The following is a 16,135-nucleotide window of genomic DNA, read 5'->3' on the forward strand; positions in this document are numbered from 1 at the left end:
AAGCATTTATCATCTCAGAGTATTTTCAGGAACTCTTATTAAACAAAGGTCACATCCCCTCAAGCTCCACATGTATTAAACCTTGCTAGCGATGGGCTGTTCCTTTTATCTCGGTGAATTTCGGCATCAAATGAGGTGGTGACAGTTCTCAACAGTATCTAAGGCTGGGCATTTTTGCTCGCTTGCCATGCATGCTGCATCAAAGTCTGAAGATTTCACAAAGTTTTGTCTCATCTAAGCTTTGATCACTTGCTCATTTTTGCCTCTGCCTGCTCTAAGAGGGTACTGCTGTTTTGTGGGAAATCAGTACGATCGTGGCTGCATCGTCAGGTGCTGATAGCAGACATTCTGGCAAGGCCTTAATGCAAGGAACTGTTGTCATCTTTCTCCTTCATCTGTCATGATCAGCCAGCTGCATCTGACATGCAAAGAGACACCAGCAGCTGGAGGTACAATGGATGCTCTTCACACAGAGCCGGTGGCAGAGGCATTCCTGGCCCTACTCCAGGACAGCAGTCGCAGGTGCGCATAGCAGCTCAGGGTGAAGCAGACAGGCTTATTATTGAGTCAGGTGATGTGGTCAGTGACAGGAGACAAATAAAGGATGTTTGTGTACCATGTCATCAAGCCCCGAGACGGAGAATGATGTTGGCAATAAGCTATTTCAACTTAAGGACTCTCTAGAGAGGTTTTCTGTAATTCCAGTAATTGAAGAAAACATCTCGCCTTGTGAGACAGTAAAAGGCACAGGTAGATTTATGTTTTAAGGACTGTACTGATGGGCATACTAAATTTATTTATACACTGGCAGCTGAATATCTGTATTTGTAAATATTCATCTGTACCTAGGCCTTGTCTTTGAGGGGAGGCCATCCTGCACTCCAGCTTGCTTTGAGCTTCCCTTGGTGTGTTTCCAGCTCCAGGCATAAAAGATGGGGTCTTTCCTGATGGGCTAAAAAAACCTTCAGCCCTTTATAAGGGTCATTTCAGAAATGTGCAAATAGGTGAAAATTACAGCACGCAGGATTATAGTAATTTTTCCTTATACATTTTGCAGCAAGTCTCCAGGACTGCTCTAAGCTCAGAGGGCTGCAATGCTGCTAGGGGCTTTACACTTCCAAAAAGACTCAGGAGCAGCAGGGAACCCCAGGGGTGCTAAGCCCTGCTGAGACCCTGCCACGCCTGTCTGCTGCAGGCACAGGATGTGAGAAACCACTGGCAAAAGAAAATTAAATAGATTACTACAAATTGAATAGACTCACTACATTTTTGCTTTGTGTAATGAAAGGCCAATTAAGACATCAACTTATCAGAAGGATTTCAACAAAAGGTATAATTAACGAGAGCCAAGTCAGAGAACTCATTGTTTTAGAAATGTGTGTAATGCTATTGCTTTACTGAGGTATTCTAAAATGCCTAATAAATAAGTCAATATATTGTGAAAACTCTTCTGGTGCTATACATTTCAGATGACAGGTTCAGTTTTGTATTTGGGGTATCAGATAGATATTTAAAAATAATTTTTAAGATAGCAGAACAATTAGTTTTTCATAGAATATGTGTTCTATAGACAAATAGAGTAAATTTTACTCTTTCCCACAAAGTTTTATATGTTTTCAAATGTAATGATTTCAGTAAAATGAATCTGGCCTTAAGCAAGGGCAAGCAAGATCACAATCTAGTCCTGGTTTCAGTAGATTAGATATTATCAAGTAAATATGTCATTTTTGTAATCAGAAAGAACTTCTGAGTAATAGAATAAGTTTTTCTATTATTTTAAAATGTAATTGGCTTTGAAAACCAGTGTGATCTCAGTTGGCAACGTCTGTAAATTTATAATCAAAACTATTTATAATTTTTTAGAATGAATTTATTTATACTTATAAATATATTTAAAGGCACAAAGGAATTTGGAAGAGGATTTTCCTCCTTACCTTCACACGTAATTCCATTACCGCTGTATCCCATGGGACAAGACCCACATTTAAACCCTCCATCTTCGTCTGGCTCACACTGCACACCACTGAAGCACGGCATGTTAGCACAGATGACATCCTGACGTGTCCTACTGATGGTTTTTGGCAGTTCCACATAGTCCATCGCTGCCTTGTATGCCTGCCTGAGCGCTGCAGTCTGTGCTGGGAGCCTTGCTGGGGGAACAGGTGGGATGCTAGCACCCTGGGGGGCTGTGTCAAGGGAATGACCTAATGAATGAAAAGAGGGTGTGAGGTGTGTTTCCAAAGAAGATGCTCTTTGCTGCTCTGTCAGGAAATTTGGGGAGGGTTTGGTCTTTGAGACTGTGACTCGACTGGGCCATTTCCTGGGAAAATAGCTGTATCTGGAACAAGCTTGCTGAGCAGCATGTTGCCTTGCAAAGAATGAGCTTTCATTTGTGTTGCGATGAGAAGGAGCCGACCGTGTTGGACCTGGTTTGTACTGCTTAAAATGCACAGCAGTAGGAGTTGTCACACTGACAGCTGCTGTTCTGGGGTCTGGTTCCTCGTGCAGAAGGAAAGTGTGTGCATCACTTCTTTTGTCAAGAAAAGTCTGTTTCTCAGGTGCTGTGGACTCCATAACATATTTTTTTTCTGACAATGTCTGAGCCTCGGAAATCTTCCTTTTCATTGTAAGAAATGGAGTGTTAATGACTGTGTGGTTTCTTTCCATAAAGTACGTAGTTTGTTGTCGTGGAATTTGGGTTTGGGAAAGAAGGGAATATATGTTTCTTAATGTCTTGCCTTCATGGTGAGAGCCTCTAGCATCTTCGTTATTTCTCTCAGCAACATCCACACGGCTTTGGGAAGATCTTGAATCTAGGGCAGAAGGAAGATATATACCAGTCAAATTTGCCGGTTTAGTGTTTAAAGAAACCACTATGACCATTTAGATTATGAGCAAACAACAGAATATCAATTCTAGAAGTAAATGCAATAATCTGCCATCTGTGCTAAGGACTTATCTATGCTGGCTGGTGTAGAGATGTCACAGTATTGTCTCCTATAGGTAACGATAGCACTGGATGCATGGGGAACTACAATACAGAAACTTACAGAATAGGTTTATGAGCTAGATGAAATATAATTATGCTGGTTTAATATTAAGACTAAGCTAGTAACTCTCAGTGGTAGCCAGGCATTATTTTTTAAGGATCAGCACTGAGCTTACAGGGGATAATTGCAGCCAGGCAAAAACACTTGCCATGCTGTTTTACTAGTTTCAACCTATGCTAGTCCATGAGGTTTTGGCACTGTGTACCATTCTCTCATGCTCCCTACAGCATCCATCAGGTGGTTGACCACCTGATCTAGCATTTATTTCTGACTAACTGTATATTTTGCAGTAGTGTGCTAGGAAATGTTCTGCTATACAGTACCTCGTGCAGAGATTTTCAAGTTCTTTCAGTCTAGGAGTAAGACAAGACATTGCAGTTTGGGACAGATAGATATCAGAGATGGAGAAATAAAGAAATGATAAGACCATACTTGGCAAGATAACTTGCTAGCCAGATTCTAGTCCAATCACATCAGTGTATAACGATGCAATGCTTTTGTAGTCCTTATGGCAAAGGAAAGTTTGAGGAAAGCATGTAAAGGAGACAAATGGAAAACCTTTGTTAGTACTGTGTACAGCTCCCTCCAGACGTGAGGGGCAGCATGTAAGAAAGGCTGCTGGTTTGTAACTGTCACCCACTTGTTACAAAGCCAGCCACCTTTTCAGTAGTGTAAGGAGAGATGATAGATGGGGAGAGGCTAGTCTGTGAAGGGCCTTGAAAGTGGAGACAAGTAGTTTGAATCAATACTTTCAGGAAGATTAATGGCTATCTGCTGACTCTAATGAATGGAAGAAGCTATTTTTAACCACTTCTGGCATACTCACTCCATAGGAAATGGAATGTATTGGATCCTGAACAAAAAAAACCTCACTTGGTTCTAGGGTTAACCCCACGTGGGATGTAGCTCTACTTTTTAAATATAAATATTAATCACTTTCATAAAACTCCTACTGATGTAGAAATTAGTCATAGTTAGCAAGAAAAAGAGATAAAGACACTTGGCAAAGGTCAAAAATAAATTTAGAGCATTGACTAGATCAAAGGAAAACCTGGCATCCAAAGCTGTGCTTATTTGGCTGATAAACAGTGTCATTCTTCTGGCTGATGAGTTTTTGTTGCCCTGAAGCATCACGTTTTGGAGTGGTGTATGGTAGTAGATCAAGTTATGGGCATCAATAGTAGGTAAATACATGGATTTTACTGTCCAAGGCAAGGCTGATGAATGATGAGATGCACAGAATGGAAGAAAGGAGATGGTGAGGAGGAGAGGACATCAGTGATGAGCATAAGAAGATAGGAGAAGTCAAGCGATTTTTTAAAATGAACCTAAGAAAGAAAGATGAAAGAAATGTCTCCACAGAAAGTTATCAGCAACAGGTGATTATTGCTGCCCTTAGAAAGTTTGATTCGGGGACCAGAAATCAACAGGAATGACAATGAGGGGCCAAATGACCTTTCTAAAAAATTTCTTAAATGAGCACTGATAATAGCTTTGAGCTCCTTCCACTGTATTGTAATCAAATGTAATCCTCCTAGCTGAATTTTAGTGACTGCTGAGGGGATCAGGCTGTCTATCTGAGAAATGAGTCTTTTATTTCCTTATTAGATGATAACTGATATGCCCATCCTGCAAATAAGCTTCTGTCTTCACATTTTTAGGGGAAGCATGATGTTTTTGGAGTGCACCTATAGCAGTGCTTTTTTTTTTTTCCTTTTTTTTTTTTTTTCCTTTTTTTTTTTTTTTTCCACCTCAAATAAAACTTCCAATGAAGAGTAAATATTTTGGTTGTTTGTTCATCACATGTACGGATTAAGGTCCCTCATCCACTTTGTACAGGCCACCAAACTTCATAAGATACTGTCACAGGAACTTTGGTATTAGTCAAATGTGGCTACATCAGTGTCCTTTCAGCTTGCATTTTATCATAGTTTTACTTAAAAAGATACTGTGCAATTTAGTTAGGATTAGAATCTGACAATATTTTTCTGGAATTCCTGAAAATTTATTTCTGTAGTTTTCCAGATATCTAAATACACCAAAACAAAGAAATATAGCAGAAGATTTCAGACCTAGTTGTCTGTAGTCAGCAACTTTCTCAAATTCTGTATTACTTCAATTTATTTTCCTCACAGTCGATCAATATTTTCAAATGTATAACCCATTATCAATGCAGAAGTGTGATTGTGTGAATCTGGTTTTCTCTGTGATGCCACAGTATGATTACATATTGGACTGGATGAAAATAACACAAAAAATGACAAGGCAAAGTGCTCAAGGTTATGTGACAGTACAAAAATACATTTTCACTACCGTTGGTATTTCTGCCTATACTAACAGGGAAATGTGCAGCAGTGGGAAAAACTGAGTTTATTTTCCATGGACTTGGAAAAGAGACTGAGAATTTGATGCTTTGTTCCAGCTGTGCATAGAAGGGGCTCCATTCCTATCAAGAATTACACCACTGTAAGCACAATGTAACACCAGGAAGGATCAGGCCCTGCAAAGATAGATGCCTTTGTTTTCTCCCGTCTGTGGAAGATTAGAACAAGGGTGACAGAGACCAGATTTCAGAGACAGAAACTTAAATACCTAATTCAGCTCAACACCAGGACACTTTCCGTCTGTTTAGGAGTTCCCCTACATGAGAACCCCTCAGCCATTGGTTTGCCTGGTGTTTGAAGTACCTTGTACTGCTTGTGCTAAGATTATAAATCAGAATCGTCATAACCAGTATCTGGCTCATGCTTGCCAATGCCATAATGGCATTGTTAAGGCACAGCAAATTCTGATTTCTTCTCTTGCCCGAATTGCATTTTGTAGTGACCTACTAGATTACTGTATATGAAGAGGATTATGTTCATTCTGGAGATAATAAAACAGCTATATAACCTAGTGAAAATAGGAGTTCATAAACAGAGCAGACACTCAACAGTATCTTAAACCCAGAGTAAGTTATCAGCACTGAAACACAGTAAAGAAATCTAATATATTTTCTCTCTTTTGAGTTTCTGTCTCTTCTTTTTTGCATTTTCAAGCTTTCAGAAACAGGCTACATCTAGACTTGGATTAAGAGAAATCACATCCCCTCCTGACACCAATCATTTCTGTTTCCAGAGAGCCAGCATTTCATACTTTGCCTGGGACATGGTGGACTAAGTCAGTGACCCAAGTGTCATTCAGCCAAGCCTTCACTTAGCCTCAAGCACCTCCGTACCTTCCTTCCCAAGCAATTTGCCTTGGAGACAGCCCCACCCTGAGCCACAACTAGCAGCTGACACCTCAAGCTCTTGCTGTAAATTTCTTGTAGACATGACTAGTTGCTTCCTCTTCATTGCTGTGCTTCTCTTCTACAGCTATTAGAGTAAGAAATTTAAATTTATTTATTTTTTTAAATGTAAGTGTAACTTTTTCATGCATTCACAAGTAGCAGACACTATCAGCATATGCAATCTCGGTGTTGTAATCCAGGTGTTGCTCTGTCCTTATTTTCTACTAAAAAGTCCCCAGACAGCCTACTCTTCATCTGGAGACTGGTTCCCTCTCCTTAACAAGATCATCTGTTGATGGTTTATTCTCCCTCTCAGTTCAGAGTGTTATGGGTACCTTTAATTCTGATCAGGTTGCAACCCTTTCAGAATTCTGTGAGTAGTTTAAGAATTCATCTCATTATTAACACAATTCAATAAATTTACAATTTGTGTAGTTTTAGAGCTATTAACATTTAGTAGTACATGCTGTGTAGCACATTTCTCATTCAGAAGAATGTCGACGCAGAAATGCTCTTCTGACATATTGCGCTATGTGGGTCATCATTTAAAATTTGAAACATCTACCAGCACATATATCTTATTTAAAATGTCAAGATAGAACAGAAAAATTACACTGGTCTAAGAAGCCTTGTTACCAGAGTATTAGGGATCATCCCATTTATCTCTCTATTTTTTTTTGCTTTAATATTTTTTTTTCTCTGTATTTACTTGGTGAGAAAGGGAAAACGGAGCAGCTGTCAATAGGAAGCTCTAGGGAAATTCTGTTTTTCCATCAACTCTTAATCTGCTGTTTTATTTGATTAAGTTCTGGCATAACTTCTTTCTCTATTCTGAATCCATTTAATTCCTACATCTTCTCTTTAGCCATCCAAGCATACCCTAAAATCTTCCCACTCACAACTGTTTAGAAATGAAACTTTGATTCTCCCGTCCTTGCTTTGAAGTATCCTTAATTTCCCTATGCTTAGATGCTGGTTGAATTTCCCCAATCACTGAAGTCCCTTCACTTACAATCACGAACAGTAACTCCCAGAATACCCAACTGGAAATATCCCTCAACTCCCTTAACAGAGGTACAGCTTTGATGTCCCAAATTTTACAGAAGTTGTAATCCCAGGATTATTTTTGTAGGAACAAAAGAGCTTTAAAGGCTAAGATTGGAATATTATTATAAATTTTGACAGTAGCTTCAGTTTAGAAATCATGATGCTTTACCTATTTTTTATGCAAAAATTGAAAAGTCAGAGGTGTTGTAAAAGATTTTAGGAACACATATCACACACAAAATAAGCACAGAGAAAAGTTAATCCCCTCTTTGAAAAATGTGGAAGTAGAGGATACCAGTAATAACTTTTCTGTAAGAAGTGTCCAGATCTCGAATTCACAAATCAGAAAGATGTGAAGCTCTGTGTGTGAGCCACTAGCTGTGCATAGGCAGACAGAATAAACCAGCCAGGCTATTTGGTTCATGCTGGGCTAATGCAGCTCGACAGCTTGTGGACCTAACGTGCCCTACATCCAGACAGGTCAACACATGAGCAAAGCAATTGCACTGCTCTACATCCATCTGTACAGGGATATTCGGCCTCAGTAAAATCCATGTTTTCAAAGCATCATTTCTGTGCCAGGTTAATTCATTCATTCATTGCTTTAATAATAAAATTAAAAGGTGAACATCTAGTTCACTGTCCCTGAGCTATGTTTCAGCCTGGTCAAAAATGAGGCTGTATTGCTGGTGTTTCTACCTGAGCAATTCTCTTCCCCTTCACCTACCCGTGCCATGAGCAGTAGGGAATATTCTATGGAGCTGGCATAAAAGCAATTCCTTCCTCTGTTGCAGACTCTTTTGTTTGTCAAATGTGGCTGCAGCTGTACGTACACAATTCTGTAAAACCATTCATAATTTAGAAATCTGCAATGCAAATTTGTTTTGTGTGTATAAAACACAAAATCGTACTACTCTATCATAATGCTTTTTGTGGAGAAAACCTGGGATCTGAAGCCAGTTCACCCACAAACTTTCTTTAAGAATCTCCCTTTTTTTGGAGTAAATAATACCCACAAATGTTAGCAAATGAATCTATGGCTGTGTCTGCTGCTTTGTAAGTATTTAATTGATTATAATTTACATATACTTGGAAGCATGCATATTCAAATTTCCTAAATAGTGAACTTTAAACTAATGTTTGTTTTAGTATTGCTGCACTTTAAGTAAATTCAAAGGATTCTGCTTACCTCAATATAGAGGCTACATTATGAGGCTACATTATTAATAATTATTATTACTGTACAGAGAGGACCAGAAGGGCTTAGAGAACTTCACACAGCAGGGAAGTTTGGCAGATAGTCTCAGATTTCTTGAAGTAGTGCAGCCTGACAAAGTTAATTCTTAAAATGTCTTCAGCATGGACAGGAAGTGAAACTCTTATTCAACTGTTTTAAGATATTTTTTACAATTTTGATGTCACCCAGAACTTCTAAAACTGCAATCAAGATACTGGATGCAACTACCTGATGTGTAGTTAGTACAATTCTGGAGACAAGGGGTCACATGTAGGCAAAGTGCCAGAACGTTGCAAGACATCAATGACTACAAAGCTGTATGGAAAAAGTGAAGAAAATAAAGTAGTCTGTTCCTTTGTAAACTCTGTTTATTTGGGTCTGATTTTGTTTGTTTGCTTGTTGCTGGTGGGTTTTGTTTGTTTGGTTTGGTTTGGTTTGGTTTGATTTCCTTTTGTTATGTTTTCTATACATTTTCAATAGAATTTTTAAAGTCAGTGTCACCAGAAATTGTGTTTTTAAAAAATGGTGTGAGCATTATTGAATGCAGAAATATGAGCATGCTCCCCAAAAAGGATTTATTGATTTTTGTCTTTATCAAAATATTTATTTTTTATTAATATCATTTTCAGATTGTACATGTATATGATAAACTAGTTTTTGTTTGTTTGTTTGTTTTTTACAAACAAGCTGTGTTTTCTCAAACACCTCTCCAACCTGGCAGTTTATTTCAGGGCTTAATTGAAAAGTTCTCTCCTTGGGGTGGGTAATCTCAACATGCTCCATGTGCTCTTACCCCTTGCATGGGAGACCTGCTGCTCTCTGTTCCTTTGTTACTCTGTCTCCTTCACTGCTCCTTCTGTTCATTGGCTCTAAACCATTCCCTTCTGCAGCTTTTAGAAGTGTTCTTCCTGTATTTTTCTCTGAATATCCAGCTAACAAAACAGGAAGCAAAGAATAGTTGTGTTTGAAAACACCTTGGATCACCCTCTTAACTCCCTCATAACCATTTTATTGCTCGTTCTTTTGTTATCCCTTGTCCACTTCTCAGACCTAAGACTGAAAAACCAGAGGCTTTTACCTCTCATCTTTGTGTTCTACCTTCTCCAATTATTTCAGTCTACAACTGCATTATTTCAGCAGCTATAAAGAGAAAATTAAGATAGATTCCATAAAACTAAATTATACTTTCTATTCAGGAATTGGCAGTATATTTTACTTTAGCTCAGCACTGAGAAAGATGGAAAAATTAATAAAAACTCTTATCTTATCTGATGATGCCTTGTGGGCCTTCAGACTCTCTCATGACTTGAACAGGTTGGTAGATATACACAAAATAGACAAAATCAAGACAGATCTTCAATGAAGCATCCCTGCCTAGTTCTCTGAAACTTCTATGCAGAATCCTTTAGAACTGTAATAATAGCTTATAAAGAAAGTTCGTAACATTTCTTCAAAAGAAAATCCATAATATTTCTTCAAAGAAAAAGTAGCTTAAATTTGAATATTTTACAGAAATTCTCTTTTTATTTGATTCAAGAAATAAATGCTGTAAAATTATAATTATGTTGTTTGGGGCTGTAAACACATAAAAATGAGCTACTTTACATATGAAAGCCAAGAAACAATCTGAACTATACTTTGCTGGAGACCAATAATGAATCTATTTTAATACCATAAAAGCACATATAAATACTCATGCTTTTATAAGTTCTCCACAGCTACAACTGATTTGGTTGAAAATTATATATAGTGTTATTTTTTTCCTAATATATATTTTAAAAAGGCAAAAAGAAGGAATTTTGATAATAAATTTTCACACTGTGTGCTGCAGAATTCCCGTGGCAGTTCTGCTAATCAGCATCTAGTCTAACCAAACTCCCTAGGCCATGTAGGTATTTAACACTGTGACATACATAGCCATCAAGAAGATGAAAGGTCTCCTCTTTGTATTCAGACACCTGCAAAGAGGAAGTTATGAGCTGACCAGAGGCATCTGGGGGACAACAAAAGAAAGAGGTTTAAGGACTATCTATCCCATGAGGCATTAACTGAAGAAGACTTTAAAATATCGTGATCCAACAATATAATAACAATTATAACAATTCAAATCTAAGATTTTTAAGACAACATTCTATAAATACTATAAGCAGCATGTGCTAGAATGAAGAAACTCTTGTTGAGAGCTGTTATTTTTCAGTAAGGTATAAGATTTATCAGCTGTTCCACCATTTATAAAACTAGGGAGCTTTGCTGATACTCTTTGCTTTGCAGTTGTACCTCTCTGTGTCCTATAGAACTTAAAACAAGACAAACAAATAATCAAACAAATGTATTTTGTATTTTTGTCATAATATGAGATAAACTCTCACTGTGACAAATTATTGGTATGAAAGATTATTCTGTCCTGAATTCTAGAGGATCAACAATGCTGTTTTAGCTACAGACTGTTGTTGTGTCCCTTCAGAAATGATCTAGCTCTACACATGTGATGTGTAATTATTTGGGCAAAATTCATATGGATTGGCAGTGAATATCACCTGCTGCTGCAAATAAATTCAGTGAAGTGAGTGTCCTACCTCCGTAGGTCCCTGCTTACCAACAACAGCAAGATGATGAGAATCCCAAATTTGTCATGGGCAATAATGAATCTATGAATTTCACACCATCTTTTCAGACATGGTACTGTACTCTGCCTTGTATTGTTTATGAACCCTTTTGCTCCATCTTTTGCTCTGCTTTTGTGTTTAGTGGCAAAACTGTTGTGCCACTTGTTTTTTAACAAAACAACGTTATCAGATTTATGGAAATAGGGTTGGCTCACTTTAGAAGCTATGTGCTATTAGAGCTAGATGATAAAATGGGCTTGGAAAGTTTAAGAGGAGATGATCTTACTCTGTTCTGTCAACTTAAAACAAACAAACAAAAAACCAAAGAAGCCTACTGGGTCTATATCTTCCATAGATTATTTGTTGCAGACTGAGCTGTTGTTATCACTTAAAAGTCATGATGGCATGGTGATTGCTTAAGCAAAAAGTGGCACATTCTTGGTAGGAGAGAAATGTAATCTGTACTTGATGCTCTGATTGAATGTAAATATTATTCATGGCATACAGCTTAGTCCTCTTTCCTACTGGTTTTATGGCTTGGGCTTCATTGGACTTCTATTGCTGAGCGACATCATTTCCTAAATACATCATCTGGATTGGAAGCACTTAACAAATTCGGGATTGACAGAGTATAAGGATCAGTGAAGCTGGAAACCATTTATCTTTTAAATTATCTAAACATATTATTCTTACCATGCCTTCTTTATTTATTATGTTTGGGTCATAGCACATACTGTGCAGGCCACTGTTGAGGTTTCTCTGAAAATACTTAATATTTTATTAGGTATCCCTACGGAGGAAAGAACCATCAGAAAGGCTCTCTGATTCCCTTTCTAGCCTGACAAGTAAAGGAGTGGGGTTTTGGAGGCAATTACGTACTCAGGGGGCAGGGAAGGGTCATAGATTATGTCCAAAATGCCTGGGTGATCCTGGCCTTGTGAAGATTACTGGCATACCATTTGCAAAAAATATGTTTTTCATGAATCCAGATTTGTATGAAATGTCTTTGTGTGTCATTTCTAACCACACTTCAGCTGCCTTTTCATCAAATGCCCTTGAAGGAGATGTCATCACAACATAACTGGTCAGTTTGCAAAAATGTACATTTTGGCCTGAAATACTAAAAAATAGAAATGCTGAAACATAGTTTAGGAAAGGGATCAGCAACTTCCAACACAAATTCCAAAGATGAATTGTGGCCAGTTTCAATGGCCTGAGTCAGCACTAGGAGCTGGAAGCCCTGGCCTTGGGAAGCAATGCTTCCCAGTTTCTGAGCCCACAAGAATCAGCCACTGAGAGCTGTTACCACACAGAGACGGACCAAAGTAATATGTACCACTTATTTTGTATTTCTTTTATGTCTTCTCTGCAAGGACCTCAGTTAACTTTGCAGCTAATGACTGCAGCATCAAAAGATTCCTGCCTTCAATTGAGCCTTGTAACTCATTGCATAAACAGTGTCATGGCTGGTTGGTTCCTCATCACAAAGCATCCTCTGAGTGCTGGGAAGTGTGTGTGTTCTGTCTATACCTGCCAATACATACAGATTTTGTAGCTGAAGTTTCAGCCTGTGATGTGCCTACTTTTCAATATTTTTCAGCCTGCCTTCCAGGAACAATGCTCAGCTCACACTGTTAGGGCAGTGCTCTTCATTTAATGGGATCGCTTCTGATTTACACTGGTGTAAACGAGACTGGAATCTGGGCCTTGATCTTTTTAATGCAAATTCATCAATTCTGTTTGATGAAAGGGTTCAACTATGTTCACCAGTCACTTTTTGAAGAAAAATCATTTAATTGGTTCCAGGCAGCAAGAGGTCCCCACTTCTGGAGTTAGCTCCAAAGCTGAAACCTTGGGTTGGTGACCGAAGCACTTACTGTCTTGTTTTTCAGGAGTTATTTATTCTTCATGGACAGTGATCGATGATGAGTGCTAATAATAACAGCAGTAATCTCAAGGTCAAAAGTTAATATAAAAGTTGATAATAATATATTCTTCTGGCGTTAGTGCTCTTCAGGAACACTATGTATTCAAACACACCTATCCTTGTTATTCAAAATATTTTATGTAGTTTTTAAATCCACACCTTGATGTAGATCTGACAGTAGTGCAAATGAGAAGGTCACAGAGGTCTCTCTGATGTGAAATCAAAGTGAGTTCAGAAGCATGCTGCAGGTACTGGAATAGTGTAAAATGCAGTACATAAACATAACAAATGGCAAATCCACACGTATATCAAATGCCAAATGTCTACTGTACTTCAAATTAACTGCTAGGGCAGGAGTGCTAGCAGTTCAGAATGAAAAGAGCAGAACTCGATTACAGAGATCATAAAATAATCCTCTCCCCTGATCTTCAGTTCCCTAAACCAGAAGAGGCAGAACAAGCTGGGTCTGAACAATCTTTTATTGGTGACGGATGTGGCACTGCTTTGTCCAGTAAAATTGCTGGTTTACTAATAGGAAAAAAAAATAAATCTTTTGTGATGACACCTACCTCTCTAACCTGCAAAAGAAAGTGCAAACAGATGGGTATCTCTAAGACCATGAGTGATGAAACCAGTCTAGAGAAATACCAGTAGCATATTGCTAATATTGCAACGTGCAGTCACATCACCAGCATCCCCCATTAAGATATATTCATTATCTTTATGCCAAGAATATAACCTATGATACTGCATGGTTTGATTTAGTAGATGTGGCTCTACCAACAAAAAGGTAACAGATATTTTATACAACTGTGAAGCATGCCCAGTGAAGCTTGAGCAGATTTAAGTTGCTTAGACTTTCTTCCTTATTGTCTACTAGAAAACTTAAGGGACTGTTGATGCTACTTTTTTTTTTTAATTATTATTTTTTTAAAGTGTAGGCTACCTGCTTTATGGACTTTGAAGGGAGAGAAATGCTTACTTTCTTTGGCTTGCCTGAAAACATTATATATGAGAATGCATTTTTAAAATTAGACATTTCCCTTTATGTATGAAAGTCCATACAGGCTTTGGTACTGGTGATGTTTCCAGTAACATCACCTTAAGACTAATCAGATGTACCTCACAAATAATTTCAATGAAGTCTGGTTGATTTAAACTGATACAGACTCCTGATATAAAGTGGGTAAAACATGTAAGTGAGAAGAAAATGAGGCCCTGCACTATTGGCAGAGCAGGCAAATGGAGCTTAGAAACTTATTTCTGGAATTTATATAATTTGCAGTATGCCAAGTATATCAAAAGATTAAAACCTATCACATATCAAGGACTTTTGGTGCATATTCTCATCAAACAAGGACTTAGGAAAGAAATTTCTTATGGCATTTTTTTTCTCCTCTGTAGTCTACAAAGGGAAGTTGGGTAATTTTTATGATTTCTGTATGAAAACACACATACCTTAGTCATTAAATAGTAACAACTGAGTACAACTTTATGTCAAAAACAGCCAATAAAGTACAAAAAATGAATTAACAAGAGAATTTTTACATTGAAGTTAGTATGTAATCTCAATGCCTTAACAAGCACTGTAACAAGCTGAAGAGGATTTGTTCTGTTTTGTTTGAAGACTGATAGCATAAGTTACAAGGGAGAGAAGCTATTATTCTAACAGGGAGGATTTCACAATATTCATAATCCAGAACTGTACATAAAATTAATTGAAAGTTCATTCCTTTTTGTCTGATATCTTTTAATCATCAATGTTATACAATATTTCTGCTTGAACTAGCAAAGCACACGTGAAAGAGAGTTAAACCGATCATTTTGGTTATAAATTAGGACTCTCATACAGCTGCAGCAATTACTTTCATTTCTAAATATGAAAATGAATGACTATTCTCATTTAACCTTGAGGCGCATGATTATTTTAAAGGCTGATCTTGCCCATACAGACATCTTGCATAAGGCAAGAAAGATAGAAAATAAGGCAATTACAGTTCCTGAAGTCCTGACAAATGAAAACTATTTTTAAGACTGAGAAGAGAGGTAAAGATTCTCATCGTTTATATTATGATATAATTCACGTGAGTGAATATAAGGCTCTTATGGAACAAAAAAAATCCTTTTCACCCCTCCACAGGTTGCATGGCTGTATTAGTAGCATGAAGTCCTTGATTTAGTTTACATATTCAAGAGGAAAAAGAGGAACTTCACAGCCTCTGATATCCAGCTCCCTTTTGAAAGAAGTGTGTATTTGTTTCAGATCGTTGTACTTGGGGTATTTCTTAAGTCTTGCCTGGAGCTGTATATGACAGGAATAAATCACAGTAAATGGCAACTACTGACTGTGTTTCCTTTTTAGAACATGCACAAATTTATTGGTTAATGTTTATATCAGTACCATGTGTGTCTGATTTACTATACCAATATCTATATCTGTAGAATATCTGTTCTACTCAACAACATTTAAATGACCTTTGGGTATACAATGTATATCTTGTTATCCCATTAATGACAAGGTGCAGCTTTGGGCAATAACAGAAATGTTCATTTATTTATATGCACAGTGATTTATATTTTTTTGCTCAACTGCTTTTACAGCTTACCAAGTTATAGAACAGTCAATAGCTGACTTTGTGACTCTGACAAACTAATACATTGTACATACTCATTGCTAGTCAGAGGAAGAAAAATGTTAGTTTTATTTTTTGTGACCTTTAGATTTTGAGAACTAGCTCAAATCAATTTGTAGTTCAAAAAGTCTGGACAATACCTACTCTAAACAGTGAAATCAGTTCTGCTTTAATAGTGTGCATTAAAATATAACACCAAGGCAACAGCTATTGATTTGGATACAGAATGGGTAATGAAGGTAGGTTCGTCAGTGTAGGAAGCTGGGGAACAATTTGATGGGTTTTCAGTGAGTCTGTCTTGAATGCTTAAGAAAAAGATTTAGAGGGAAACCAGGGAACCTGACCTAATAACTACTCTTATTCT

General features: G+C 37.5%; 1 protein-coding gene across 1 annotated transcript in view; it reads right to left on the reverse strand.

The window, feature by feature from the left end:
* LOC116490673 (von Willebrand factor D and EGF domain-containing protein-like) overlaps positions 1-16,135 on the reverse strand; it is a 141,100-nt gene that overhangs the window by 39,498 nt on the left and 85,467 nt on the right. Inside the window, exon 20 of the mRNA XM_032190065.1 lies at positions 1,935-2,813. Coding sequence (XP_032045956.1) covers positions 1,935-2,813 — 879 coding nt within the window. The remainder of the gene's footprint in view (positions 1-1,934; positions 2,814-16,135) is intronic.

Source organism: Aythya fuligula, chromosome 6 (genome assembly GCF_009819795.1).
Source record: "Aythya fuligula isolate bAytFul2 chromosome 6, bAytFul2.pri, whole genome shotgun sequence".
Classification (NCBI taxonomy): domain Eukaryota; kingdom Metazoa; phylum Chordata; class Aves; order Anseriformes; family Anatidae; genus Aythya; species Aythya fuligula.